The sequence below is a fragment of the Melanotaenia boesemani genome, chromosome 19 (genome assembly GCF_017639745.1).
Source record: "Melanotaenia boesemani isolate fMelBoe1 chromosome 19, fMelBoe1.pri, whole genome shotgun sequence".
NCBI classification, from domain to species: Eukaryota; Metazoa; Chordata; class Actinopteri; order Atheriniformes; family Melanotaeniidae; genus Melanotaenia; species Melanotaenia boesemani.
In genome coordinates, this window is record NC_055700.1 from 21,378,112 (window position 1) to 21,406,074 (window position 27,963).

Genomic DNA, 27,963 nt, shown 5'->3' on the forward strand with positions numbered 1-27,963 from the left:
TACGTGTAAAGGTCTTGTTAGGATTAAGAGAAGCAGGTAACAGCTAACAGAGAAGCTACTGTCCTTAGTGTAGCTATGGTACAGATACAGAGCACATAATTAAGTTATGTCGCAGCTTCAGTACTCTCTAGTCTATCTCTATTAACTAAATACTAACCTAATACTAAATAAACCTAAAGGTAGCACAGAGCACATACACATTTCCCTATGGCTGAGTCAAGACAGTCCAGCAATAACAACTATCTATTTCAAATCTTCTAAATCAGCACTGCTGTACATACCAGTGCTTCCTTATTTGCAGTCTGATACATAAGATACAAACACAGCGTTTGTATACAGAACCACCTTATAATGGTAATCAATAATGAATACCATCTTGTGTTAAGGATTCCCAATTTTTTTTCCTCACATAGACATTTTATCTTCCTACTCACCTGCTTTGCACCCATTGACTCAAACATCTTCTCCAGCTGGATTCTTAACTGCTGCACGTTATTCATCAGGACACAGGGCTACAGGAGGACACAGAAAAGTAGGAAAACCAAGCACTAACACTCTCCACAATTTCAGTAACAGCGTAGACTTTTAAATGACCTTCTGTTGTATAAATAATATACATTAAATCATAAAGTTTACAACTTACAATATTGTCTTTGTCAATATAAGAAGGGAAATTCTTGGTCAGAATGGCACTGTACTGCAGAAGAACTTTGGCAATTGTCTGCAAAAATAAAGAGAAACAAAGATTAAAATCTAATCTCTTAATGAAATCTGGGTATGCAGAGGAGATTACATTTCACAAACAATTATTTGACACAGTTTTTACAAATATTCTATGATGAAAACCCAAAACATCAAACTGTGCTGAACATTTTTCATAGAGAGGGAAAATATGGTAAATTGGTAAAATTACTGAGACTTTACACTAAAATGACAATGATACGAGTTTCAAATCTGAGCTAGCGGTGTGGTCCTATTCTAGCTTGCTTTCACAATCTGGTGCAGAAGGTTACCTTGGAGAAGCGGCGGCTGTACTGAGCCATGACGTTAGGATCGGGACATTCCAGTTTCTTGATGATCTCAAAGCTCTGGTTGAGCTGGGTGAAGATATCCACCACAGAGCAGGAAAACAGAGCATGCTCAGAGGTCTGCTGGAACTGAGAGTACATAAACAGTTACTATCACTAGCATGCTACACATGTCATCATGCTACGAAGCACCTCTAATGCTGAGACTGTGTGGATGTGTGTGTGATGTGTGTCTCTCTTACTCCATCTTTTTTGTCTCTCTCCAAGGCTCCTTGCATAAATTCCATTGATACATCCTCATTTTCATCCAACCACTGTAGAACAAACTGCACAAACCATCTAAAAAGGAAAGTAAAAATTAGCAGAATTTATTTTCCTCCTCAAAAAAACTTTTTGACTTTTTATACTTACGACGGGTAATCAGGAACAACACCCTTGAAGTTTGGCAGCTCTTTGACATATTCATTGTAGAGCCACTTGACTTTAAAATGCAGGTTCATGTAGTCTGTACTCTTACACAGCCGGTGCTTCTCATGATCTGTAGGAACAAAGACAGAGCTGAACTGAACAGATCTCTCTGGATGTGTTAGGAAAACAGCGGAACAAGAAGCATCCTTTTTTGTGATTTGCTAAAAACTACATCATCCAAATTTACATCGTCTGGAGCAAAATCTCATTCTGTCATATAATCTCCTTCTGTATTACATCAAGCAAACTTTGTTTATTCATCCATTCATTCCTTCCTTCATTCTTTACAGTGGTAGTCTCTGTAGTGGACTCATATTGGGGACAGGGGCTAGAATAAAAGCCACATTCGTCTGGGGACCGATGGTACTTGTACAATATAGCAGCGGAAAAGGATGAAGAGGCTCCAGAGAAAGATAAGCAGCTTTCAAATTAGGCACATTCAGTGTTTTGTATTTAACTCTCATTTCCCAGAAGCTTCATTACAGCTTTTTTTTCCCCAACCATTTGTTCTGTGACCCCCCAGCTCTTTGGTTCATATCAAGCAGATACAAACAGATCTCTGCAATTCAACTCTGCAACGCAATTCTACAAAGACTCAAAGACAGAGCTATAAATATACGGCTAACGGCACAGCAGACATGACACCAAGACCTACCTTCCATAGCGTACTTCATGTCCTGAGCGAACAACGTCCACATGACTTCTGCTGACACCTTTCCTACATTCAGCTCTTGAGGGAATCTGAGTGGGAAATTACGGTTTTCTAATATCAAACTAAGAAAGTATCACAGTTTAAATACGTATCAAATGTCAAGAACAACTGAAAATAAGGGTAGTAAAACAAAACAACAGGTAAGCATTGGAATTACTAACTGATTAAGCACAGGTGTGTAGGAGTTCCTGTCTTCTTCAATGATGGAGACAATAAGCATGATGAGTTTAGGCCAGAAATCTAAGTTCTTGATGCTTGGACCCTGTTCCTCCAAAGGCAGCTCCTCCTTGTTCTGTTGTAAAAAACAAACAAAAAAAAACAGCCTTAGATAAAAAAAGAAATGCAAATGATAAATAAACTGTAGTGGTTTATGACTCACTGTGTCAGCAGGTTGGTACTGTCTGCTGTACAGCTCATGGCAGTTGTTAAAGATGTAGTCATATGTAGAGTTGAGACAAGCCTTGACGCAGTCCCTCACCACCTGGCTGGCTCTGGGTGGAGACTGTAACTCCTGAACCTGCACACCATTTGCAGACAGCAACACTGTAAGTGATTTAACTGCAAACAATTCCAATCAACCAAATTTTATGCAGTGCCAATAAAAAAAACAAACACAAATCAGTGACACTTGATCATGCACGTTTCAAAGTGCATGAAACGATTAGCTACCTTCATCCTAAAAAAGGTGATGCTGGTAAGAAGGTCCACAGTGGACTTTAAATCTTGCAGGCGATCCTTGCTACTGGCAGGGAAATGGTTCTACAGAGAAAACAAGTTTAATTTAAAACTAAACTTGATAGAGTTAATGATCAGAACTTAATGTGCAAGTAAGCACAACATTGAGCATGTATACTTTCCAGCTTTTATAGAATTACTGTTTATGTTCTTAAATGCAGATAAGCTTTAATATATATGAAAACATAGAAAAACCAAATTATGTGACGTAGTAAAAATGTAGAAAAATATATTTTGATTTATTTTATAATAACTGTGACTGGCATTTTCTATTGTGGCAACATGTAATTGTAACCCCACATTGCTGATATTATCAGTCATTCCTGGCAGGGTTATTTCTAAGAACCTTACCCTATAGGTTGACAGGTCAATGCGCAAGGAGTTGTGCAGCTGGTCCAAGAGCTTGACAAAGCGTTCTTTCTGTATGAGGATCAAGGGAAAAATGTAAGATTGTGCTTATTTCAGTACTAAGATGAGACTGATAAAAAAAGTATGTAAATGAGAGACTTTCAGTGGAGAAGGATGAAACAACATTTGTGTTGTGTTTTTTGTGTTAACGGTGGTTACAAACCCCAAAATTGGAAGCAGCAAAACGGTCGGAGGCGGACACATTTGTGGATGCGGTGGTGTGGGCGTAGAAAGCATTGATATTAGCAAGCAGGCTGCTCATCACCGCAGGAACCCCAGGACACATGTATTTGGTCGACAGGCAGGCAAAGTGTCTGTAAAGAGAAGCAGAAGCAAAGCTTCGTACAAAGCCAAGGTGCAGGCTTCCTCTCTTCTTAGCTTGTTCCTGCTCATGTTTATGAAGAATGTTTATTGTCAGGGTGAAGAGGATTTAGTGAGTTGTCAGTGTGTGGCTAATGGACATCTTGCTTCTTCTCAGGGTCTTGTCTTAATCTAAGGATCCCTGTTAGGATTGGTCATTTCACCTGTCCTTCAGGTTAGTATGAAGGATGAACCTTTGCATTTTGATGATGGGTCCAGTTAACACATTTGTAAAGATCATGACATTACATGGAGGCAAATCCAAGTTTGGTCCTAAATTTGAAGGTCAATGGGGAATTTCAAAGGCTCTACAAGGTACTTTACTACAACTGCATAAAAAAATGAGGGCAAGAGGAGAAGTTGTCAAAATTAATATGTCAACTCAGAAATTAGTCTGTGGAATAATATGTTATTTTTTTTAATGCATGCAAACAACAAAGTTGTTTCTTATATCAAAATCTGAATCTGGCATTATCTTTGAAGCTGAATTTGTATGTAGGTGCCTTGTCACTATCGTGAACCGAATCAACTAAGAAACACTTTGGCCTCCTTTTTTATGAAGATTCTGGTAGTTTTAAGCTTTACATTTAAAAGGATGACCCATTTGATTTTTCACACAATTAATCAGTCAGTCGTCCCATCTGACATTCTAGTCCACCCTCCTTACCAGTTGGTGGTGTTAATGCACCAAATGACCACCAAGAGAAAAAAAAAAAAAAAAAAAAAAGAGGTAGAAGTTGTTGCTTCTACATAATAACTGATTGTGACCAGGGCGGGACTGAAAAACCTCTTAGAGGGAAGTTTGACAATAAAAAAAAAAAAAAAAAAAAAAAAAAAAAAAAAAAGAAAGGCAGGAACAATGAATAAAACAGAGTAATTTGCAGACAGAGCACAGCAGGAAGGGGTTTTTGTGTCACCAAAGCTCCTCTATCTCAACCACAAGCATGTATTTGTTGAGGCTGCAATCTCAGGTTTAACACCTAGTTTTTGGCAGACCACAAGCTAGGTGTTTACATTTTGAAATGCGAGTAATTGTGATTAATCCACAGCTATCCTGGGAATTAATTGGATAAAAAAAAATATATCGTTTGATAGCCATATTATAAACACACTGACAAGTGGGGTGAGTTGGAAAGACAATCCTTTTATCCAGTATAACATCTCAGACTTACGTCATGGCCTGGTAGATTGACTCAATCCCATAACGCATGGCAAACTCATCAACTATGTCCTGTGCCACATCGTCAAAGTACACTTTCCATGAATCGTCTCCACGAGCCTCGGGGATTCTCACCACACCTTGGCCGAGCACATCAGTTGAATGATGGAACAGATTCTGCAATGGACAGAGAGGAAAGAAAAAATAATATATATATATATATATATTGTGGCTTGTAGAAATTTGGGACAAATATGTGGAAGATGTGGGAATTTAAACTCAGTAGCATTTATCCTGGAAGTGTTCTGAAGCCACTGAGGGATTAAAAGCTTTTCTGATTCAGTTTTATAACAGTTATAAAATATAAACTAGGAGCTGGGATTATAAAAATAAAAGTATATCTGTGATTTTAATCCGTTCTAAATCAGTCACATCCGCAGACAATCTGCTGCATATCACAAACATATTACAAACAGGGAAAGTTGTTTTTTTTCTTTAGTTTTTATTTTCTAAGACTCCTGAAAACATGCTGAACATGTTAAACATCCTACATGCTTCCGGTTATAATCTACCTCATGCAAACAGGTGTACTGCACATGATACGCAGCCACTTTCTCCTCTCCTTTAATCTCCACGTTGATTTGGAGGCGAATGGCACCCGACACGGCCGACTTGTCCGTCCTCTTCTCTGTAATTAAAAACAAATACAGTCATTCTGATACACAGATACTCTAACACACATGCACCTGCACCTTCTTGATTCATAACACTGATCCAAATTGGGGCCATAGAGGCCCATGAAACCCGGTCTGTTAACCCAACACTAATTACAGGCTGTCAGCATGGCAGCTCTACTGCAGGGAGAGGTGGGGGTTGTACAGTTTGATGGCAGCGCAGAGCTGGCTGCGATAATAGAAGTTCTCCAGCTGATAGTGAGCGAGACAACGGCAGTGGGCTGGGTGGATCTGCGCCTGATCGCCAAAGACATTTGAGCCGGAGCTTATCTGGAGGTGGAGCACTTGGCGGCTCGCCCCTGCTATTTGCCCTGACAGGGACATCATTAAGGGTAATTTGTACATGTCGGCAGAGCGGTTGATTTCCGACTGGAGCACTGCCACTTGATAACCTCGTGTCAGGAGGAGGAGAAAAGGGTTAGAAAAAGAATAGAGAAAATACTTGAAATGAACTGAACGCATTCCATGACATCATCAATTTTAGTACAAATTAATACGTTTTTTCAAGTGGTTCTAAGTTTAATATAAATAGAAGTAGATTTATGGGTATTTTCAGATTCTGTGACAAGCTTTCTTTACTCAGAAGGCAATGGCTTATGTTTACATACGATATGGAAATAAGAAGTATGGAGATAAAGGGAAAAAAATCTAATTAGTCCACTGTCTTGTGAGGCATTTAAATTGTATTTATTTATGTATGTGGACAGACACATTGTCACAACTGTCAGCTAACATGATGAGACTCATAACAATTTAATAAAATAGGTGTGTAAGGTAAGCCAGTATTGTCATACAGACCAATGCAGTAGGAGAAGCTCCATATGTGTTACAAAAAAAACAAACAAAAAAACAAGAATATACATATATATATATATATAGACTTCTATATATGTATATATAGAAGTCAATATTTTTTTCTCTGATGCTACAATGTTGTATGCAAGTCAATTCAACAGATCTCACAGTGATAAAACAACAAAAGTGTGTGTTCTTAGTGCAGTTCCAATAACTGCTCAGCATCTAAGATTAAAATGGGAAAAGTAGTTTGACCTCATTTCATCTCTTTTCACATACAGTATATCACGAACGCAAAGCATTATACTGACCCAGGTTGTACCAGACATCCATTTCGCCGCTCAGTGTTCGAACTTCAATGATACTCTGACCCAGAAAATCATCAGACTCTCTCTTCAGACGCTGCTTCACCCTGGACTTGATGTCATCATCTTCATCCCACACACGCACTTTGATTCGGTCTGAAGAATTGTGGCACTCACTTAAAAAAAAAAAAAAAAAAAAAAAAAAAAAAAAGAATTGAAGAAAACTGGCCCAAAATAATTTTATGATTTGCAAAACAAAACCCACCTTTTGTTGGAAACAACTTCTAAAATTTTAGAGCACATTCTGCATTTATTAAAACATTGTCTCTAAAAATGTAAATTTCCCCTCTGAAGGAAAAATATAGGATTATTCTATTCTTAAAGATAAGATGAGATTTATAGTCTCAAGTTTTTTTTAAATAAAATAATGTGTTCATAGCTATTAAGACACAAGTCTGCATTGCTATAAACTCTATGTAATGCTATTGTAACTTTGCTCAAGTTGTTGTTTTTATATATTTATTTATATAAGGAACCTTCTACAACAATTTTCTAACAAAGAAAAAGATTAGCAACTTACAAGTGGAATTTTTCCTCCCAGACTGGATTTAGGTTGCCATAAATGGTCTTGGTTCTCTTCTTGGTCTTTCCCACCTGAACAGTGACATATGGGTCACTGGATCCTGTCTTGTCTTTTGCCTGAAGTCCTTGGGCACAAACAACTACAACAGAGACAGATAAACGATTATAACCATGAGGTTAGTTGTATAATTAAGACGAAGCACAAGATTTGAAATCAGAACTAAAATGATATACCTGTGATGGTGATCTTGGCTGACCACTTTGAGGTGCCATCCAACACACTCTGTTTGATGGCCTTCATCTGCTGTGCGTGAATGGCTTTGCTGATGACAAACACTTCTCTGATCAGCTCAAAGATCTCTGGTTTGTTCCTTTCCCTAATCTTCATCCTGTCCTTCATGGCCATGATGATATTTTGAGTGCGATCTTCAGCTCCATGCTTAGAGCTTTTTTCCGCAGCACCTTAAAGTAGATGAAAGAAACTCTAATAATATTTAACTGAAAAAGAGAGGCAGCTGATTACATGAAAACATTACCCAAATCATTATTTTTATTTAAATAAGGAGCATTTCTTTAAACAGTTTCCTGGACAATACTTACGTTGAAGACAGTCAGCATTCAAGAGCTCTTGGCACTTTTCATGGCATTTGACGCCACATTCGGAGCAACGCATCCCTTGGCGAGCAATTCCCCACAGCAGGCCCTCACACTCATAGCAGTATGTGGGTGTGGTTGCTGTCCACACCTCAAAGTTATGCGGTGTAGTGCAGGATATGGGATAGATGAGAGCCTGAAGAGTCTTCTTGTACACATGGTTCTTCTACAAAAGGAAGATTCTGTTTGTTTTTGGCTCTTGCTCATTCATTTACAATGAGAGATCCATGAATGACAGGCCATTTCAATGGCATATATTTACAACAAAGAACATTTAAATGACCTCTTTTTTGTAACTAATAATGCCATTTTTATTATTATTATTCAGAAGTATTGTACTCACCAGCTCTTCGTCCTTGAATGAAGACCGAGCAGCCATAGCGGAGGTGATCCCTGCCTTCCTGGCTTGGACAAGAGACTGAACAAGATGTGATAAATAAAAAATTTGCTTACATTTGCATTCAGTAAACAAATATATGTCCAACCCACAACCAAGAGCACTGCCATAATGTTGCTATCAGAGGAGATGGGAAGGAAGACTATAGGGGTGGTCAGTAGGGTTAGCATAGTTTGTTTTTCCCCTCTGTGAACTTGTAACAGAAAACCCATGTGAGTATTGTTAGTTTGAAGGGTGATGAGCAGTTTTCTTTAAAAAGAACAAAAAAAAGTTAGATTAAGTAGACTAACAGAACGTTTCTAGTTGCATTGCTTTATGCATGATTTAATAAATGGCTCATCAAGGGAGGAAACACATAAACTAAAAGGGTGGAGCAATGATTATATACTTAAATTTTAATATCAAGTAGGAAGAAGGGCTACCCATGACCAAGAGGAAGCATGCATGTTTTAATTTAATTTTAAACATGACGTGTGAAGTCAAGAGGATCAACATGCTGTACACAAATATGTTTGAGGCAACCAGTGTTATATTTGTCCTACTTGATATTTTGTGCTTCAGAAGGAAAAGGGGAGTGGCAGCTGCGATCAATAACTTACCATAGCCTGACCGAGAAGAGTGAGTGCATTCAAGAGAGTTGTGGGGAATAGTTTCAGGTTTAAGAGAGGAGGGAGAAAGAAATTAGCAGTCTGATTTCATATCTGTATCCATGTGTGGATGATGATCTCATTCCAAGTTTAGCTTAAAGACAACAGCACAACTTAGACTTCTATGGTGGTTTCACAAGTAGAAAGACATGACTTGCATAGAAAGAGCAAAACAGGCAGGGTGACAAATAACATGGACTGTGTAGCTAAAGAATGAGCCATTAATACTGACCACATCGCTGACCAAGGGGATGGGCTTCTTTTTACGCAGATCAGGCATGCTGTCAATTCCATACAGACCAGATCCGCCACTGTGAACAGTCAAAAATAGTGTAGCCACGAGTTTAAAGAAGTGTGCAAATAAAATGCTCTTTATTCAGTGATTAATAATTCACCACTATATTATTAAAAGCAATCCAAATATGTAGGTGTCAACAGTGTATAACTTACCCTGGTTTAACCCAAGCCTGTCTCGCGCTGGGTTCCACATCTCGGACCTGTAAGATTTAAAATATAAAATAGCTTAAAACGGTACACTGTAAGAAGAAAATAGGGGGCGATGAAAATAAATTTGGTTGAGTTTTACCTCTTGGATGTCACAGAACATGCAAAGTTTAAACACACACAAAAAGATGATAACTTTAAAAGACACATCTAAATAAACATTGCTGAATTTTATTTTTTGTACAACACGAAATGGTGACCACAAGAGTGAAGTATGGAAGTATAATTAGACAATTTTAAAATAAATTTAAATCAGAAAGCTGCTTTGGGAGGAGCAGATCAAATCAAATCATTGAAGGGATTTGGCAATAACACCAAAGCTTTGGTATACTTTGCATGTACACTGATTTCTTTCTCAGTATCTTTGCATTCATCTAAAAATCAAGAGTGAAGATCTTTTTTGGCTTCAGTCTCTATATATGACTTTTTTGGGGAACTGTTAAAAAGCTGCGCAAGAAATAAAAAATTGACAGGAGAATTGTACTGTAAAGCCAAAGATAAACTTGCTGTTAAATCATGTGTATGCTTATTTATCATGGCTGCCTTGAGTATTTTGTGTTTGTAAAGAGTCATTTGTACACATCTGCTGCAGTTCGACCTATTCGCTCGCAAGCTGCAATACATGCAAGTAACCAGTAGGGATAGTTTAGGTTACCAATATGACGAGATGTAAGATCTGATGAAAAGCAGTAAAAATGCTGACAGAAAGTTTAGAAGACTAGACACGTTGTTTTAGGGACCTTATATACCATCCATGATACAGCTGCTGTCGCTTGTTTCTGCTGTGATCTAAAAAAATTAACCAAATACTAACCTCTTCTATTGTCACCATACTCATCCTTCTGTTTACAAAACAGGACTTTTCTAATGTGCCCCCAAGTTGAACCCTCTGGGAACAAGGGTAGTACACAAACAAGTACAGTTGCTTATGCGAACACATGGTTTAAAAGCAAGTACATTTTTAGCCTAAAGCTACAACAAACCAGTGATGTTTGTTATCTGTATGTAGTGCATTATGCCTTTGGTCCACACAAGCATTCTCTTTGACAAAGAAAAACAAAATAGGCAGTATGAATGAAAAATGTTTACAATTGTCCCACAACAATCAAATATGAATCAACAGAATTCAAAAGCAAAAAAAAAAAAAAAAAAAAAAAAACTTATACAGAAAACTAATTTATTAGTAACCTGATTATCCTCTCTCCCATACTCTGTAAAAAAAACCAACAAAAATCAAATAAATTAAGTGAGTTAATACATTCAGCATTTTGAAGAAATAATAGATTCACTGTAATACTTCTTATTATACTAGAAAATTGCAGAAGGCTTAATTTCTTTTTGTTTTACATTTTACTACAGTATTGAGGAAGATAGGGGAAAAAAAGGCAATTTTTTACTACCTGGAATAAATTCGTCCAGAGATTGGGATCCCTGAGACCCTTGAGAACCATGAGACCCCTGGGAAGATTTTGATAGTCTATGACGAGTTCGCCTCTTTTCCCTTAGAATACGCTGGAAATTAGCTATACGCTCTCTGTGACCAGCATCTGTTGGCTCTTTGTTATTTACTTCAGCAAGATCAAAGTTTTCCCTAATTGGACTTAGCCTCACCTCCTCTGTGCTGAGCACTGAACCTGGAGGACATTCGTCCTGCATTGCAGGGCTGTGGTCTGGTGTCAAGTCAAGGTTGGACAAATCCCCATCTGTTGGACATTCATCTTTTCCCTGTGAAATCTCTGCTGAGTAATACTCTGTTGGGGTGCCGGGAGAGTGGCTTGTTTTGTTGGGGGATGCTTGTAGGGAGAACAACATATTTTCATGTATCTCACCACAATCCAAGTATACTGAAGTCTCACTATCCTTTGGAGAAGCAAACTGAATGTGATTGTCTATTAGACTAACCTCCTGCTCCATATGTTCAGCACTGCTTTGCCTCCTACTTTCATAGGATTGTCTGTTTGGGGATGGAGACACCTCCGCTTTACTATCATCGCTCACTCCGTCTGGATTAGATCCTTCAAACTTTTTCAAAGCCCCTTTCAATGCAGATCTGAAAGTGACTACAGCTTTGCTGAAAGTTGTAACATCTAAGGCTGTGTTTGGGCCTGTGGGTACACTCTTGAAATCCATTTCTGAAGACTCTACTGAAAAAGATTCCCCTGCATCCTCCCTGGAAAGGCTGTGATCTGTCCACTCCCTGTCCAAACTGTCAGCCGACCCCAGATCAAGAGTGTCCCCAGATGATGGGCAATCGTCACATAGTGAATGAGACTCCAGGTAACCATCGTCATAGTCTGTTAACAACACAGTAGAGCAACTCAGGCTCCGGGAGGGCTCGCTGCCGAGCTCATTTGCACAGGCATCCATGGTGTGGTAACCAGAGCTACGAGAAAAGGGGCAGTTTGCAGCACAGTCACACTCCAAGTTTTCTTCCTCAGTTTGGCATCGGAGGGGTCTCTGGTCCACCATACTGGAAGAACTTGAGGGAGAATTGTAATGGTGTCCAAACAACAGAGAGATGTGTTCAGAACTGGTGTGTGAGGAAAGACCCGGCGTGCTACTTTGTGTCTCCTCAGTGGCACAATTGTTCCAAACATCTCGACAATTCTCCAGTTCTTCTCCACTGTTTGTACAAGAGGAGATGTCTTCCTCGCTCCAACCTCCTCCTCTGCTCATACTGTGTTGCATCTCATTTGAAGGCCACTGATCACATTCTGTGTCACCAGAAAGAAAGCCTGCTTCAGGACAGTTGGAACTATGACATGATGATAAAGAGCTGGTGCTTTGGTAGTTCTGCTCACAATGAAGCTCCAGGTAGCAGAGGTCAGGTTTTGCATGACTTAACACATGCATGTTTGAGTTCTCTTGGTCTGATCTGAGGGGGGCGTCATCACCAAGCCAGTTTTGTGGGGATCTGTGAAATGCTAAACATCCTGAATCTTTTCCATACTCTCTGTGATCTAACAGTGGACTAAGATCTTTCTCTTGCAGCGATGTGATGGCGTTTTGTCTACCCAGGCTTCCTCGTCTGATGCCTGACATTTGGGGAACTGGACTTGGGTGAGGTGTAGCTGAACTTCCAGAGTACAGCTCACCTATCTCACTGAGCACTGCATCGACACAACAAGACACTTCGTCCACTGACCCACGTACAGACGTCAGGTACTGCCTCAGGTCAGAAATTTCTTCCTGGATCTTGTTAATGCCTTTCAGCTCTTTCAGGATATGCTGCACTATGTTACTAGACCCTTGCTCAGTTTCATCATCTCCCATCTTTTCCTTCTCTGCATCACTTCTAAGCTTTTCAAGAGGCTTGGCCATAGCATTCTCCACAGCCCCACTGTCATCCTGGCAGTGAGAACTTGTGTCTTCCCTAGCTGGGGCAAGGTCAGCTTTGTTCCCAGTAACATCGACTTTTGAAGAGCCATGAGAGGGATTATCTTCTGGCCTCTGCAGGTGATTTTGCAGCTTTTTGTGCAGGCTTCGCCCCATGTTTGGGCTCTGGGAATTCTTCTGCAGATCTTGCCTCTTTGGAAAGAGTGGATGCAGATCTGTAGTGTAAGGTTCATCCTGTCCACTGAGGTGTCCTCTGGGGAACATCCCTGAGAAATGGCACTCTTGATCAGCTATTCCCACTCATGGACAAACCACACGCTCTGTGACTCAGAGTGGTTTAAGCATAAGCCAACATCTGAAACTGCATGTGTGTAAATACCTGCAGCAAATCACAAGTCATTTGTTGAAAAAGAAGAGAAAACACACGTTTAGAACTTCTGCTTTATCCCCATCATGAAATAATAGCCAAGCATAAACATCAAAGCTGACTAATGCCAAAGCAAAATTAAGACATTAGAGCAAAAAATAACTCTTTTGTTGAAAATGTTCAATTTATTATAAGAAAAGTATAAACTTGACGGGACTAATAAATTTGATTAGAATTATAATCATCCTGAATTATGGATTTAGTAAAATTAATTTTAAACTAATAAGGGAAATAGTACAATAAGTAATCTTTGTTTATAGTTTTTATTTAATTTGAACATTGCTACTTGATGAACAGTATATGTACCGGATGTATGCATGCTGTATTATAGCAAACTGCTCATTTTAATCAATTTCTGAGGAAAAATGGACCAAAATGGTGTTTTGCTTGCAGAATAAACAGTTGAAAATATAAATGTAGTACTTATTTGATGATACTTTCAGGCTACAATAATCCAAAAGTCAGATAGACAATGTCTTTTTTAACTGATCTCTGCCAGATAGACAACTTCAATAATTAACACCATGCAGCTGCTCAGATCTATGTAATTAAGACGCTTTGGAAAGACAGCATAGTAATTACACGACAGGTCAGCCTCTGAAGCCATGTCATTCTTTCATAGCCAGACCAGCTGCAAGGCTGGAAAGCTCTCACCCCCTGCCAAATTATATATACACTGCAGGGATAACTAACTTGTGTTTTTTGTAAAAACCAGTGCAGTTTGGCAGAATTTGGATCTACAAATTAACTGATAGGAAAATCCATAGAAACATTCATAATAAACACATGAGAAAGGATTCCAGCTAAAACAGACAACTCGAATCTCAAATTTAACTCAGCAGGAAAATATGTGATATCTCAATGTTAAATGAGATTTTAATTATTTCAGAATTCCTTGTAAAACAATACATTTGTGTCTTTTCTTGACTGTTTGATTTATTTTAACTGCTAAGAGTTTTTAAGAGAAATATTGACTACATCCGACCCACAACTACAACTACATCTACAAATCTATATAAATATGCACCTTAAATACTCCTGGTGTTGAGCACAGTCTTTAACAAAAAATCATAATATGATCTGGATGTCATTTGCCTGAAGATGTGTATGCACAATATGAAGTTCTGGGGATTTTCTTTACCATTTCTTATTTTCTAAATTTCCCGTATGTCATTATTTAATAACTGCAGTGAGCTTTAACTTTTATTTTTGGGGAAAAACATTTCCAATTTAATGAGGTAAACTATTCCATAGAGTATATAATTGCTAACAACATTAACCCACCCACTGCACTTAGGTCTCCAATAAGCACTTCAACGCTGCAGGTGTGTGTCAGTCTGATAAGAGATTGGTGGGCAGAAAAGTATAATCAAGCTTGTAAGAATAGCTTACTGCAATCACGAATCTGAATATGAAAATAAACTGATGAACATGTTGGCTGAATTAACTGGGAGCATTAGGATATTTTTGTATTCTCTGAAAATACAGGGTAACATGGATTTCTGACACATTACATAGCAAGTGGGTTATATTACATTCTCTTGGTCAAACAACCTGAAGACTTTTTAAGAGTCTTCTGTGGTCTTCCATCTACTTTTTTTTTTTTTTTTTTTTTTACTTTTTTTTAATTTCAACTTCTTTATCTGACTTTTACGACCACATGAGCCTGCATAAAAACTGAGACCCTCTGGCACAGAACATTTTCTACTGCCAAAGACACATTCGAAGACCAAATGAGACATTTTCGGTCAAAGCCCTAAACTCTGGATGGAGCTGCCTGAGGAGATTAGGTCAACAGAGTCGGTGTCTTTTATTTCTCTTTCTATAATACTTATGAGAAAGTTTTTCCTAATTTTTTACAAATTTTATTGATAAATTGCTAATTTCTATTGTTGCATTGTTTTAGTAACTTTTTACTTTATTTTTACTTTTATATGCTGCTGGATGAAGCACTTTATAACACTTGTAAAGAAACTATACACTATATACAGTTTATTTACATTGTATGCATAATCAGACATTACAACATACCTCTAATTTAAATTTTTAATCATTGTCTAAACAAGTTAAATAAAAATAATATTTTTAAAAAAGGTAAAAAGTCAACCTTACCTTACTGGAAAAAAAGAGGAACCTGTGTTAATCATTTTGCAAGACTGATTAAATCCACATAAAGAGTATCTTGGAAGCTCAGTGATTGTAATTTCTCTTTCTTTCATCAGCTCTATCCTCTTGCTATGAGTCTTGCTATGAGTCAATCAACCCAACACTGCTCCCCTGACAAGGCTCAGAAGTGCTGTATCCTTCATTTCTACCACTAGAATAACAAGCATGACAAGAGAAGAACACCGATCACAACAGTTCACACTTGGTTAAGTACTGTAGCCATCCCGACTTCCCTCCCACCCTCTTTCTCAGCTCTCTCTCTCTTCACTGCTGTCCTCTGGTGATGTATTCCAGTGCAAAGCTAATCTGAGGCTGTAACACTGCCAGCTCTCAGACTAATTCACTATTTTCTGTGTTTCTGCATCTGCCAGTTTGAGCCACTTGTGATATTTTATTTAATTTTTTAATGTGTTATTTTTATTTATATCAAGATATTAGCAACAATGATTACTGTTCACTCAGCAATTATTCTGACTCACTTTTACCTTTACCACTGGCAAAAAGCATAAAAATGTGCTATGTACCAGTGGTACATACATTTGAGTAAAGTACAATAATGCTTATGTCATTCTTATCTTTAAATGTAAGCAAGCATGTAAGGATCCTTTTCAATATTGATTCTAGATCCTTAACACGTCTGACATAGAAAGTCTAATTCATTAATGCTTCCAGCATTTAGTTTATGTCTTAAAGTGTCTTTCCATGTCTTTGAATAAATGGCACTTAGAAAGCTTCTACCTTCCATTTATAGTCATGTTTTCAGTCAGCCACTTACAGTTCAATCCTTGCAAGCCAATCGTTATAGGAGTTATGAGTTACTCCTTTCGTGCTATCCTGTAAAAAGCTTTAGCAAAGGAAAGAACCCCAGTTATAGGTAGGAGATTTCAGTGCATTTACTGCAAGCAACTTGAGAAGTCTAGTTTTTATGATTAGACTTGAATGAAAGAGAAAATTCAACAACTGTCTACTTGTCTTTTATATATATATAAAAAAAAAAACTCCCCACAAATGGCACAGGAGATTGGATCAATATAAAGTAACATGGGGTTTGACTGTGAATAGAAATGCCAGAGATGACACTGCACTGTTGTAACACATATATTTGCTTCTGTGTACTTTTTTCAGAAAAAAACAAAACAAACAAACAAACAAAAAAAACTAATTTCATTGTCTGTTATTCAGACAATCATGATTGCATTTATTGTCTAAAAACTACACGTTATTCTCTTACATTTGTAATTAAAAAAAGTAAAATAAATAAACTTGATAATTTTGTATTGCCTGACATTTTGGATATTGAATAAGCCAAAAGAAACTTTGAGTACCGAAATCATGAGCAGTACAACATGAGAGGAAATGAGTGGCCATGAGTGAATAACACATTAATGAAAATTATAGTATTTCAGTCACAATGACTGGGCCTTAGTCAACTGATAGGGCGGGATACTTAAGCTTCACAGAAGACTGAGAAGAAGGAGACAAGGCGGAGGGTGACTGTATACCAGTTTCCCAATGCAGTATTACATCAAAATTTGATAGTTTCTATCTTACCACTTTGTGTAGGAATGTTTTATTATACTGCACAGGAGAGCAAGGTTCTGAAACTTTGGTGGCAGGTAACCATGCCAATACAAAATGTACTCCTGGTCAGTTTCATAAGAAGAGGAATTTGGTATGTAAGGAACACTGAAAACTGATAAACTGATATACACATCAAAAGAGGTAAAACTCAACCAGTGTCAAAGGACCACAATTATATATTTATTTATTTACTTTTTTTTTTTACAAGAGTGTTGTCTTTGTGTATTGATTGGGTGAACAGGAAGAATTATAAGAAGAAAAAGTAAACCACTGCTCACCTCCCGCAGCTGAACCCTGACTTTATTAATGGCCTTCAACCAGCGAACTCTGGACGGGGAAAATGGTAACGGTGGTCCTCCATCGTGGAACCTAGATATTTAACAAAAAAGAGACCTCAGTTTTCTTGTACTCTCTTTATAAGTGACCACTGGGGTAAAAGAATTGTACCTTTGGAGTTTAGATGATCTCCTTTCTGCAGAAGTGTCATTTTTTAAACCTGGTTGTACCTCAGAGGACAAATGATCTCTTTCCTGCTCACTGACACTTGAGTGTCCGTTGGTGGAAAGGTGTCCATTTGTACATGGCTGTCCATTGGTGGAGGGGCGTAAGCCAGTACTATGGAAGGAGTGAAAGGACTCCTCTAGTTCTGACCCTCCAGTGCTCTCATGGCCAGTCTCACTCAACTGGGAGCTGGTCTGGCTCAGGTTCCCAGATGATCCAAAGCGACTACTTTCCACTGGACTACAATGTCAAAAAAAAAAGTGAGGAAAATTTCAGAGTTAGAGTTGGTAAAAATCTACTACTAAATATATTTGTAGTTTACATAGTCTCACTAAAAACAGGCCAGGCAGGTGGGAATTGATAAATAATAGTAGAGTGAAGTACTTCTTAAATTAAAATAAAACTGAAATTAGACTGGAATAACCCACCAGTCTGCAAAGAATTATTTATATACACTATTTTAAGATCTATATCCACCATTCTTTAAATTATTCACTAATTTGGTGTGTACACAGCATAAAATTCTCTAAAATAGATACTCAACCTTGCAATGAGGCTGCTGCATGTTGGAAGTAATAAAAATGATAATGGCATCAATGCATGTGCATTATACACTGCACTGACTTTCCTACATTAGAGCTGAGAATCTGGACAGAACTGGCACATTTAAGAACATGTGTATGTAATCTGTTTAAAATGCTTATTAAAATGACAACATTCCTACATACAGTTACATCTGCATATTTTATTTTCAATTTTATTGTTTCCTTTTCCATTTTTCACAAATTTCAAAGCACCTGTCTCAAACAGAAGGGTTAGGAAACTTCACAAGGCTGAAGCACAGTTGGAGTTGGAAAATAGAACATGCAGAATTGAACTGTATGTTTAAAATTTTACAAATTTTTTATTTGTATGGGTAGCATCTAGATGAAACACATTTGTGACATTGGAACATAACTTACTGAGTTAAATGTTACATAATATGATGACTATTCATCTACTAAAATATTGTCCAAATCATATCAGACAACTCCATCATGATGAAACAATTAACATTATTTATAAATGTTTACAGGGGATTGCTTATTTTGAATCAGTCTTCAAACTTTGTCAATTAGAATGATAAAGATTTCAGTTTAACTTCAGCAAAATGCACTTTCACCTGAACTATCAATCATGTTAAAATTGCTGGAGGAGTTGGAAAAAATAACCTTTGGAAAGGGAAAATGTAGATTTACCTTACAGGTGAATCTGTGATGATTAAATAAATATACATTTTCTGTTGGAGTTCTGTTCTGATATTGGACATGACACACACACACACACACACATTCACAAACACCCAGACAGATGTACATGTGCTAAACTAGAGAAAATGGACTGCAGAACTGGACAGGAAAAACATTTTTTTCAAACTGTCAATGAAGCATAAATGGTGAAGGGGGATACCATTTATTATGCTTTTTACTAGCCTTTTATCATTCAACAGATCCATCTTGGACTGGTTGTCCAGCTGCACTCCAGAAGCAGAATCTGCAGAGGGGTATGTTTCTACAAGTCTTTCCTTCTCCTTTGGGATCAGGGATGCTGAAGGATCTACTTCAGGAGCAGAGATGCAAATCTGGGGGGTGTCTATATCATCTGAAGAACCTACCAGATCACTTTTTTGGGCATCAGATGTTGCAACTTTTTGTACAGTTTGTGTTTGACCACTTGGCTTGTTAGGTTGGGGTTGAGATGTTGTAACTGGGACAGCTTGTGGCTTGGGTGGCTCTGCCTGCCAGGGAAAACTTATCTTTGCCCCAAATAAAGATGTGGTTTGCTCCTGTTTTCCAGAAGCAGTGCTTTCCTCTTGAAACAGGCCTCCAGAGAGGGTTTTTAATCCTGATAACAGACCACCACCTCCTTCTGTTTGAGGCAGTGAAGGAGCAACTGATGGCATTGCAGGTGAAAAAAGTGATCCAAGAGATTTTCCTGCATCACTCTGTGTCGACATAAAACCAAACAGCGACTTAGATGGAGGTTGCTCAGCACTGCCGGACAACTGATCAGCTGGAGAAGGTTTATTGACATCTGCCTCGTGAGCAGTAGGTGGCACTATTTTGTCACCTTCTTTACTCTCAGGGTCTCCTCTTATGACCATGGGCTTTTCATGTAAGACCTCTCCGTCAGTAGCTCTCTTTTCTTTCTCAGAGTTATTTACCTGATCGGTAAAATCATTTGTCGTAGTCAATGGCCCACTTGCAACACCAGAGGCTTTGTGACAAGCTGTCTCTGATGTGAGTGCACTGTCGGTAGTTGGTCTGTCAGATGTTACCTGCTCGTTATCTATTTTATTTGTGCTACTCTCTCCACCAGATGCAAGTATTTTTGCTGATACATTTTCATTTTTATTCTGTGACTGAGGAGCAGCTCCAGGTGTTGCTTTTGGTGCAGCTGGCACTGGTTCAGAAGACTTTGGTGGTTGTGCCATTCCCCCAAACAGAGATCCGCCTATGCCTCCAAGTATTGATGCTCCAGCATGTGATCCTGCAGCCTGACCTGTGGCTCCGCCAAACATTCCTCCAAGGAGTGAACCACCTGTCTGCGATGCTACTCCAGCTCCTCCAAACATCCCACCCAGTAACGATCCACCACTCTGGGGAGCTGCAGGCTTGGCAGTGGATCCTCCTCCAAACATCCCACCTAATATTGATCCTCCAGTGGGAGGTGCTGTGGGTTGAGCTCCAGACTGTGGAGCAGATCCTTTGAATAAGCCTCCTAGTAATGATGCACCCATCTGGGGAGATGCTGACTGGCTGTTAGATCCACCAAATATCCCCCCTAATAAGGATGGTCCAGTTTGACCAGTAGGAGCCTGGGGTGCTGCTCCACCCAGCCCAAACAGTAAGTTCTTCTGCTGTTCCTGGGGACCTTCAGTTGGAGCAGCTGCTGGTTTAAACAGAGAGGACACAAAGCCTGTAACTGCATCTGCTGCTGAGTCACTAACAGATTTGTCTGGCTCTGGTGGCTTCTGCTCTGCCTGGACTGCAGGACTCACTGACCGAGGGGCTTGTCTTTCTCCTTCAACTTTAAGTGGCCCTACGTCTTGACTCTGGCCACTTGACTCAGGTGGTGCTGGTGCACAGACTTCAGGTTCTTTAGACTGATTATTTTCAGCTGAAGCAGTTGGCTTATCAGTAGGTTTACCACTAACTTCCTCAGTGAGACTGCTTTCAGTTTTGGGCAAGCTTGTGTCAGACTGCTGTAAGGCTTCCACCTGCTCTTTGCTTGTGGTAGCACTATTAGTTAAACCTATTTCTACACTGTCTGGAGCAGTTTTGCTGTCATCTGTGGGCTTTAGCAAAACACTTGCACCTGATATATTGTCAGTAGGAGCTGTGGGTAATGTTTTTTTGTCATCATTAGATGGGGCAACTGTTGCAGAGGGTGTTGTAGATGGTGCAGATCCTCCAAGCATTGAAAGCAAACTTTTACCAGGGGTCTCATTTGGAACAGCACCTGGTAAAATGCTGCCCAGAAAGGATGCACCAGTTTGAACAGTTGTAGTCTGAGTAGAGGATCCCCCCAAAATTCCTCCCAGTATAGAGCTATTACTTTGGGAAGTTGAGGTTTGGGTGGCAGTGGGCTCACTTGTCTGAGGCACTGTTGACACAGCTGCTGAGCCTCCAAAAATCCCACCCAAGATAGATCCAGCAGTTTGAGATCCAGCAGCCTGGGGAACAGATCCACCAAACAGACCTCCAAGTAATGATGGCCCTGTCTGAGGTCCTGCCGTTTGAGGGACAGCTCCAGCAGCCTTAGTGGGACCAGGTTGAGGAACATTTTGAGGTGCGGACCCTCCAAATAAACCACCAAGTAATGATCCTCCTGTTTGAGTGGCTGGTGTCTGAGGTGAAGACCCTCCAAACATTGCCCCTAACAAAGAACTTCCAGACTGTGAGGAGGGCTGAGGACTAGAACCTCCGAAAACAGAGAATAAACCTTTGGTTAATGGATCCTTGGGGCCTGATTCTGCTGAGGCAGAGGCTGATGGCATAGGGCCAGTCTGGCAAGTGGCAGGCTCAGTGCTGGGACTGGAAAACAAAGACAGCAAACCTTTTCCTGGGCCATCTGAAATTAAACTGGATGATGGAGGTTGAGAGCCTAACCCACTGATCATAGATAACAGACCAGAAGCTGGTGTCTCTTTAGGAGGGGCAGAATCCTGGGGTGCACTTGCTGTGCTGGTTTCTTTTTGCACAATAACAGATCTGGATTTTGGTTCATCCGGTATTACATCTGCACCTTTAATTGTGGCTTCCTCTTTATTAGAACTTGCCACTGTTGCAGTATCGTCACTGGATGGGCTTCCATGCACTTCACTTGCGACAATAGCTTTGCTTTCTGGGGTTTCACTTGATATTGCACTGGCATTTGCTGGCTCTGGGAGATTGCTACTAGAAACAGGTGGCATTTGTGATGAACTTTGTTGTTGTGGTTCTTTGCTAGTAAATGAGTTGGGAGATTGTTGTGGTATTGAAACATCATTTAAAACAGAGACTATATTTTTAGGGGATACTTTGGGTGTTGCAGTCCCTGGTGCAGAGGACATGTTTGTGCTTCCACTGGTTCCTTGTGTTTGAGGAGTACTGGGGCCACTAAACATGGAGAACAGATTTTTTCTTGGACTTTCAGTAGAGGCAGATAAGCCACCCAATAAACCTCCAATAACTGAAGCTGCAGTTTGTCCTTGTGGTTGAGGGGGTTCTTGTGGTTTAGGTTGTGTCTGAGGTTGCTGAGTTTGAGACTGAGGTCCTCTTTGTTGAGATGGCATAGTTGACGGCTGAGCTTGTGGAGGGGTGGGATCACTAAACACGGAGAAGAGCCCCTTCATTGGACTTTCAGATGAACTTGATGGCCCAGGTAGAATTCCCCCTAGAAAAGATCCTGTCTGAGCTGGAGACTGTTGTGTGCTGGGACCTCCAAACATAGAAAGAAATCCTGTGGATGGAGGATCTTTTGGAGGAACAGCTCCCTGTTGTGGTGCCTCAGCAGCAGGCTTTGTTTGATTAGGGGGTTGGGGAGGACTTGGCCCCCCAAACATTGATAATATACTTTTACCAAATGTTTCCTGTTGAGGAGGTTGTGAAGTTGCACTTGGTGGATTTGTTTGAGGTACGGGACTGGTTTTAGGTGCAGCCTGTTGAGGACTTGGCCCTGTAAACATTGAAAATATAGTTTTGCCAAGTGATTCTTCCTGCGGAGCCGTAGCTGCTGTGGATGTCTGAGGTACGGGGCTACACTGAGCAACTGATGTTGATCCTGCCAGCATATCTCCAATTGAAAATCCAAACAGTCCACCTGATGGTTTATTTCCTGTCTCCTGCTTTGTCTGCCCTGTAGGTGGCATTGTTTCAGACTTACTAAGAGCAGGACTTGGGATTTGGCTCTGTGCTGGCCGAGATGTGCCACTTTGGTCCATAGTTGATCTAGATGTTGATGAAAGTGAACCTTCTGTAACACTAGGTTTCATTTGCTGTTTTTGTGGTGGAGGTGGCTCATTACCAAATAAGCTACTAATTGATCCAAAAAGATTTGAGACTCCTGCAGTTTCTTTATTGGCAGTGGCACTGCCTGGTAAGGAAGCAGAAATACCCATTTTGCTTTGCTGACTGGGAGATGTCTGAGAATTTGTCTGGGTACCTGGCTTGGTCTCTTCCATTCCAACTGTGGATTTAAGAAAGTTTATGAAGCCTGCCTGTGGTTGTTCAGATGCTTTCTCTGATGCCGTAGCCACTGGTTTTTCAGCTGAAAATGTGGGTTGTGCAGGTTTATTAACAGATTCATTTGATCCTAAAGGCACTGTGACACTAGGCTTTGTCGGTGGAGCTGCTTGTTGTACCATGGTAGTTTGACGTGAAAGTTTCGGTTTCTGTGAGGTTGTATGTGGTAGTGCTGAGGGCAGGGTCACTTGAGTGGTTGTTGGTACTGTCGGTAAAATTCTTCCCTGTGTGGCAGCTGGCCTCTGCATTTGTTGTTTCGCGCTTTCTGGCTGAGTCACAACAGCAGGAGACTCTTCTTTGACAATCTTTGACTTCAGACTTTGGAAACCCGATGACAGAATGTTCTTAGGTTTGTCAGAGGCTTGATCACGATTGGGTGTACCACCTTTATTCAATTCTGCCTGCTGTGGTTTGCTCACAAAAGAAGAAATTAGGGAAGAAATCTTTTTGACTTGACGATTAGGCAATCCTTCAACTGAATACACTCTTTTCCTCCATTCTTCTTCTGAAACATCATCTACATGTTTTATTGTCACAGCTGTAGATGAACGGCGCCGCTGGCTGGGTTGATAACAATTGTAAAGTAGCTGCTGATTTGAATTAGCTGTAGGAGTAGAGTTCAAGGAAACAGAAACCTTTTGAGCAAGAAATGACTTAACGTCCTGGTTGTTCCAATTAGGACCAATGTAATATCTATTGTGGCATGAAAGATCAATGACATCTTGACAGTGATCTCCATAGATGTCACTAGGGTATCTTGAGTCCATCCTGATTTTGTTTAGTCTATAAGATCCAAAATCCAAAACTTGCTGCCCTTGTGAAACAAATGAATTTTCAAACATTTCAGAGAACTGCTCAAGATTTAAATTCATGAGTTGGTTTCCTTTTCTATAGGCGGCAGACAAATCTAAGGGGGCATTGAGAAGCTGGGAATCACCATGATCTTGACCAGGAAGCCAAAGAAGCTCATCTTCATTGTAAAGTGGAATTTTAAATCCACAGACCAAAACCATTTCATTGTTCAGACAAGCACTGGGGAAACTACCCATTTGGTGTGCATTTCCACATGATTCATCTTCAGGTGCACATGCATACACATATTCACCTGCTGCATCTGTTAGCAAAGCATAAATGTACTCATGGTCTGTATAAACAAAGTAGCCACAGTCACCATCTTCTGCTGGCCACCACATTCCTTGCTCCAAAAGAGCAAGCCACTGCTGATACCATTCAGTGTCTTCAAGGTATAGAGTGTCTTCTGTTTCAATATTGGCACCTGGTGGATGACCTGGTGTATGAAATGGACCATAAAATGGACTGTTAGTGGGAACATTTTGTTGGTTTGCATTATCCATTTCAAACTCCCAGTTTGCAGAGTAAGAGAGGCTTGGTGCAGTCTCTTCATAATAGCCCTCATGATATGAAACACCATTCAAGCTGTAAGAACTGCCATCATTAAATGAATGGCATTTCCCAAATTTGGCATTACTCTGTTTTGTGGTTAAGTTCAACACACCTTCCTCATTGGGTGAACATGCAAGGTTTTCCAAATCATCATAGCTGTTCCATAATTTCCTTTTGGAATATGGATCTTCATTTGTGTGTCCTTCAAACACATAGGATCCCATTTGTTCTTGGTTAGATGAAACACCTTGCCAAGGCGCATTGGTAACTGGCTGACTGATATTCAAGGAGCTACAGTAATGAGTAGATGCTTGTAATGGTGTATCTTCACAGCTATGTCTGTAACATTGGTCTTCTACCTGGTAATTATAATTCAGTGACTCATTCTGAAACTGTTGCCATAGAGCACTTTCACGAATCCATTGGTTTTCATCATAGGATGGACTTATTCCATATGCAGACAACGGACTTTGATAAAAGTTTTGACTTGTTGCTCCAAACAAAGTGGGGCTGCTTCCACCAATATATGGCTTAAGGTTTATGACTGGAGAAGTAGTGTGGCTTTGCAAAAGAGAATGAATATTTCCTGTACTATAAGCCACTGGGTTAGTTGGTGCAAGTGAGTCAGAGTAGTACAGCTGAGATAAATTACCTGTGCTAAATGAGGAGTACGTTCCCTGACTCTGAAGAGATCTTGCAAATGTAGCGGGGGTTCGCAAATCTAAACTCTCAGCATCAATTGACACAGGTGCAGTGATTAAAGCATGTCTGTTCTGTCCTGGATTAAGGGAATCTGTAACAGATCTTTGCAGTCTTTCCCTTCTAAAGTCTGATGTAGTGTGTTTTAATACATTTGACTGTAACCCTGTGGCATTAGAGGGTATATTTTCTGTATTCTGACTTGGCATTGTTACTTGTTTTGTACTAGGGTCTTCTGTTATATTTTTGCTGAACAATCCAGATAAAAAGCCTTGCTGACCAGTTTGTGGATGCCTCTTGTCTCTGTCTGCTTGTTCTTGTAAGGATTGTTGTCCAGCATTAGGAACTGACTGTTTTTGCTGTGGAGTTTGTATTGTGGCCATGGACATTGTGTTTTTTTGTTGTAGGGGTTGTCTTATAGATGTTTGACAAGTTGTGTCAGTGCTTTCAGATGATTTTGTTAACCTGTTGAACAACCCAGAGAGCACTCCTGACTGACTTGATGTCTCCACTGATGCTGGACCCGGCTGGCTACATGGCACTTTATTTAGTTGATTTTCTTGAGTATCATACACATTTTGCTGCTGTTGAGTCATATTTTCTGAGGATTTGAATAGCCCGGAAAATAGTCCACTTGTTGGAGTTGTTTTTTGTGTTGTGCTGTTTTGTGGTTGATTCTGGCTGGGAGATGGAATATTCTTTGGTCTTGTTTGCTCATGACTAGATTTACTTGGGGGAATTCCATGCTGTTGAACTGGTGGTTGATTTTGCATGTTTATATTGTCAGCTGAAGAAAATTTAAAAAGACCAGATGATATGTCTCTTTTTTGGGACGGTGTTTGCTGAAGTGGCACAGTTTTTTGTCGAGTAAAGCCTATTTTATTTATCTCCTTTTGGACATTTTGCTGTCCCAAAGTTCTGTTACTTAGATTAGGACTTGCATTTGGAGATTTTGTAATTTGCTGGGCAAAAGCTTGTTGATTATGTTGAACATTTCTAGGCTGATGAATTGTTTGACTGCTTGAGATATTTTCAGAGGATGCAAATTTAAGGAAGCCAGACAACAGCCCCTTTTGTTGCGGTTGCTGTGTTTCACCTGGGTTCTGATGCTGAGCAGGAAAATTTGCAGGGATGTTTCTTTGCCTTTCAACTTCAGCAGGCTGTACATTTTGCTGAATGTTTTCGGTTGATGAAAATTTCAGTAGTCCCGAGAGAAGGCCACCTGTCTGTGGAGCTGAAGAACTTTGTTGTGGGGCAGGGTGATGGTGAAGCTGAGGGGGAGTATTGGTTGTGGTTGGCTGATTTCTGCCTTGCTGAGGCACACTGCCAGATAGGTCACCAGTAGAGCCAAATTTAAGCAGCCCAGATAGCAGCCCTCCTTGTTTGGGTTGATTAGAGCCTGTCTGAGACACATCTTCAGCTGAGTTCCCTTTAAAAAGGCCGCCGAGGAAACCTTGTGGCTCAGGCTGACTGGAAATTTGATGCTGCATTCCTTGCGGGGCTCCTGTTGGTTTCTGATTTGAGGTAAGCTGTGGACCAGGTGGCATTCTGCTGTTTTGAGGTAGCTGATGATGTGTTAAAGTCTGGTTTGAACCAGAGGGAGCAGCAGGGGGGTTGAATATGCTGGAGAACCATCCTTTGTCAGTGTTTTCCTGGGGCACAGCAGAACTTTGGATGGCAGAGGTTGCTGAAGGTGTGTCATGGCGTGCTTGTGGATGATTCTGTATGTTCGTGGAGGCACTAATGTCTTCAGTTGATGAAAACTTCAAAAAACCTGAAAGAACACCTCCTTCTGTTTTGGGATGTTGCTGAGTGGAAACATTTTCAGAGGAGAGGAAAGGTAGTTTCAGCTTACTACTCAGTGATGAGTCCTCTGCTGGTTTCTGTGGTTGGGGATCCTCTGTGGTTCGAAACACGGGATAAACTGCCACAGGAGGAGGTCCCTGAGGTGGAACTGGAACAGTAGGTGTGATCAGTGAACTTAATGACTTCCTAAATGGGCTAAAGAATCCAGTGTGTGCAGATTGCGTCTGATCAGCAGACCTTTCTGGCCCTGGAACCGGCCCACTTTCTTGTTTGTAAATCTGTGGATTTTGACTTCCATATAAATTTTCATTTTGATTTTGGCCAAAATATTTATCTTGTGATAAACTTCTTGACTTCTCTGATTTCTTACTTCCTTCATTGGTTGCTACCTGTCTAGCTTGATGAACACTTTTATCAACCCATTTCTCACATTGTGTATGTGAGTTAGAAAATTTGGATTCCGGTGCCTGTTTGTTTTTAGCAAAGCTCTCACTGTCCCCTGCTGAAAACAGCTTTAAAGGATTCAATTTTCCCATGACAGAATTCCCGGGAACACTTGGAGGCTTGGTAACATACTCAGGTATATGTTCTTTTGCACTTGTTTGAGTTTCCTGATAATGACCTTTGGCATCACAACGTGGCTGAGAAGGCAAAGAACTGATTGTTTTTTCAGGGGATGTTTCCACTGGAGATACAATCGCTACAGGAGCTGTGCTATTTGATTTGGGAATAAAGGACAATAGTTTTGTTATTCCAGATTGTGAGGGTTGTACAGATGGGGCTTGTCCAG

General features: G+C 40.0%; 1 protein-coding gene across 3 annotated transcripts in view; it reads right to left on the reverse strand.

Moving 5' to 3' along the window:
- Nucleotides 1-27,963, reverse strand: part of LOC121629589 (protein unc-13 homolog B-like) — a 64,530-nt gene that overhangs the window by 9,610 nt on the left and 26,957 nt on the right. For 2 of the 3 annotated variants that reach the window (XM_041969247.1, XM_041969245.1), the window contains exons 9-31: nt 17,446-17,739; nt 17,277-17,367; nt 9,435-9,481; nt 9,217-9,295; nt 8,937-8,942; nt 8,284-8,358; nt 7,887-8,106; nt 7,521-7,748; nt 7,285-7,426; nt 6,711-6,880; nt 5,443-5,558; nt 4,884-5,047; nt 3,515-3,665; nt 3,295-3,363; nt 2,878-2,967; nt 2,588-2,725; nt 2,370-2,500; nt 2,152-2,237; nt 1,440-1,566; nt 1,271-1,367; nt 1,014-1,157; nt 644-721; nt 435-512 (exon numbers count right to left, since the gene is read on the reverse strand). In XM_041969247.1, coding sequence (XP_041825181.1) covers nt 435-512; nt 644-721; nt 1,014-1,157; nt 1,271-1,367; nt 1,440-1,566; nt 2,152-2,237; nt 2,370-2,500; nt 2,588-2,725; nt 2,878-2,967; nt 3,295-3,363; nt 3,515-3,665; nt 4,884-5,047; nt 5,443-5,558; nt 6,711-6,880; nt 7,285-7,426; nt 7,521-7,748; nt 7,887-8,106; nt 8,284-8,358; nt 8,937-8,942; nt 9,217-9,295; nt 9,435-9,481; nt 17,277-17,367; nt 17,446-17,739 — 2,821 coding nt within the window. The remainder of the gene's footprint in view (nt 1-434; nt 513-643; nt 722-1,013; nt 1,158-1,270; nt 1,368-1,439; nt 1,567-2,151; nt 2,238-2,369; nt 2,501-2,587; nt 2,726-2,877; nt 2,968-3,294; nt 3,364-3,514; nt 3,666-4,883; nt 5,048-5,442; nt 5,559-6,710; nt 6,881-7,284; nt 7,427-7,520; nt 7,749-7,886; nt 8,107-8,283; nt 8,359-8,936; nt 8,943-9,216; nt 9,296-9,434; nt 9,482-17,276; nt 17,368-17,445; nt 17,740-27,963) is intronic. The other variant, XM_041969248.1, reaches the window with a different exon arrangement.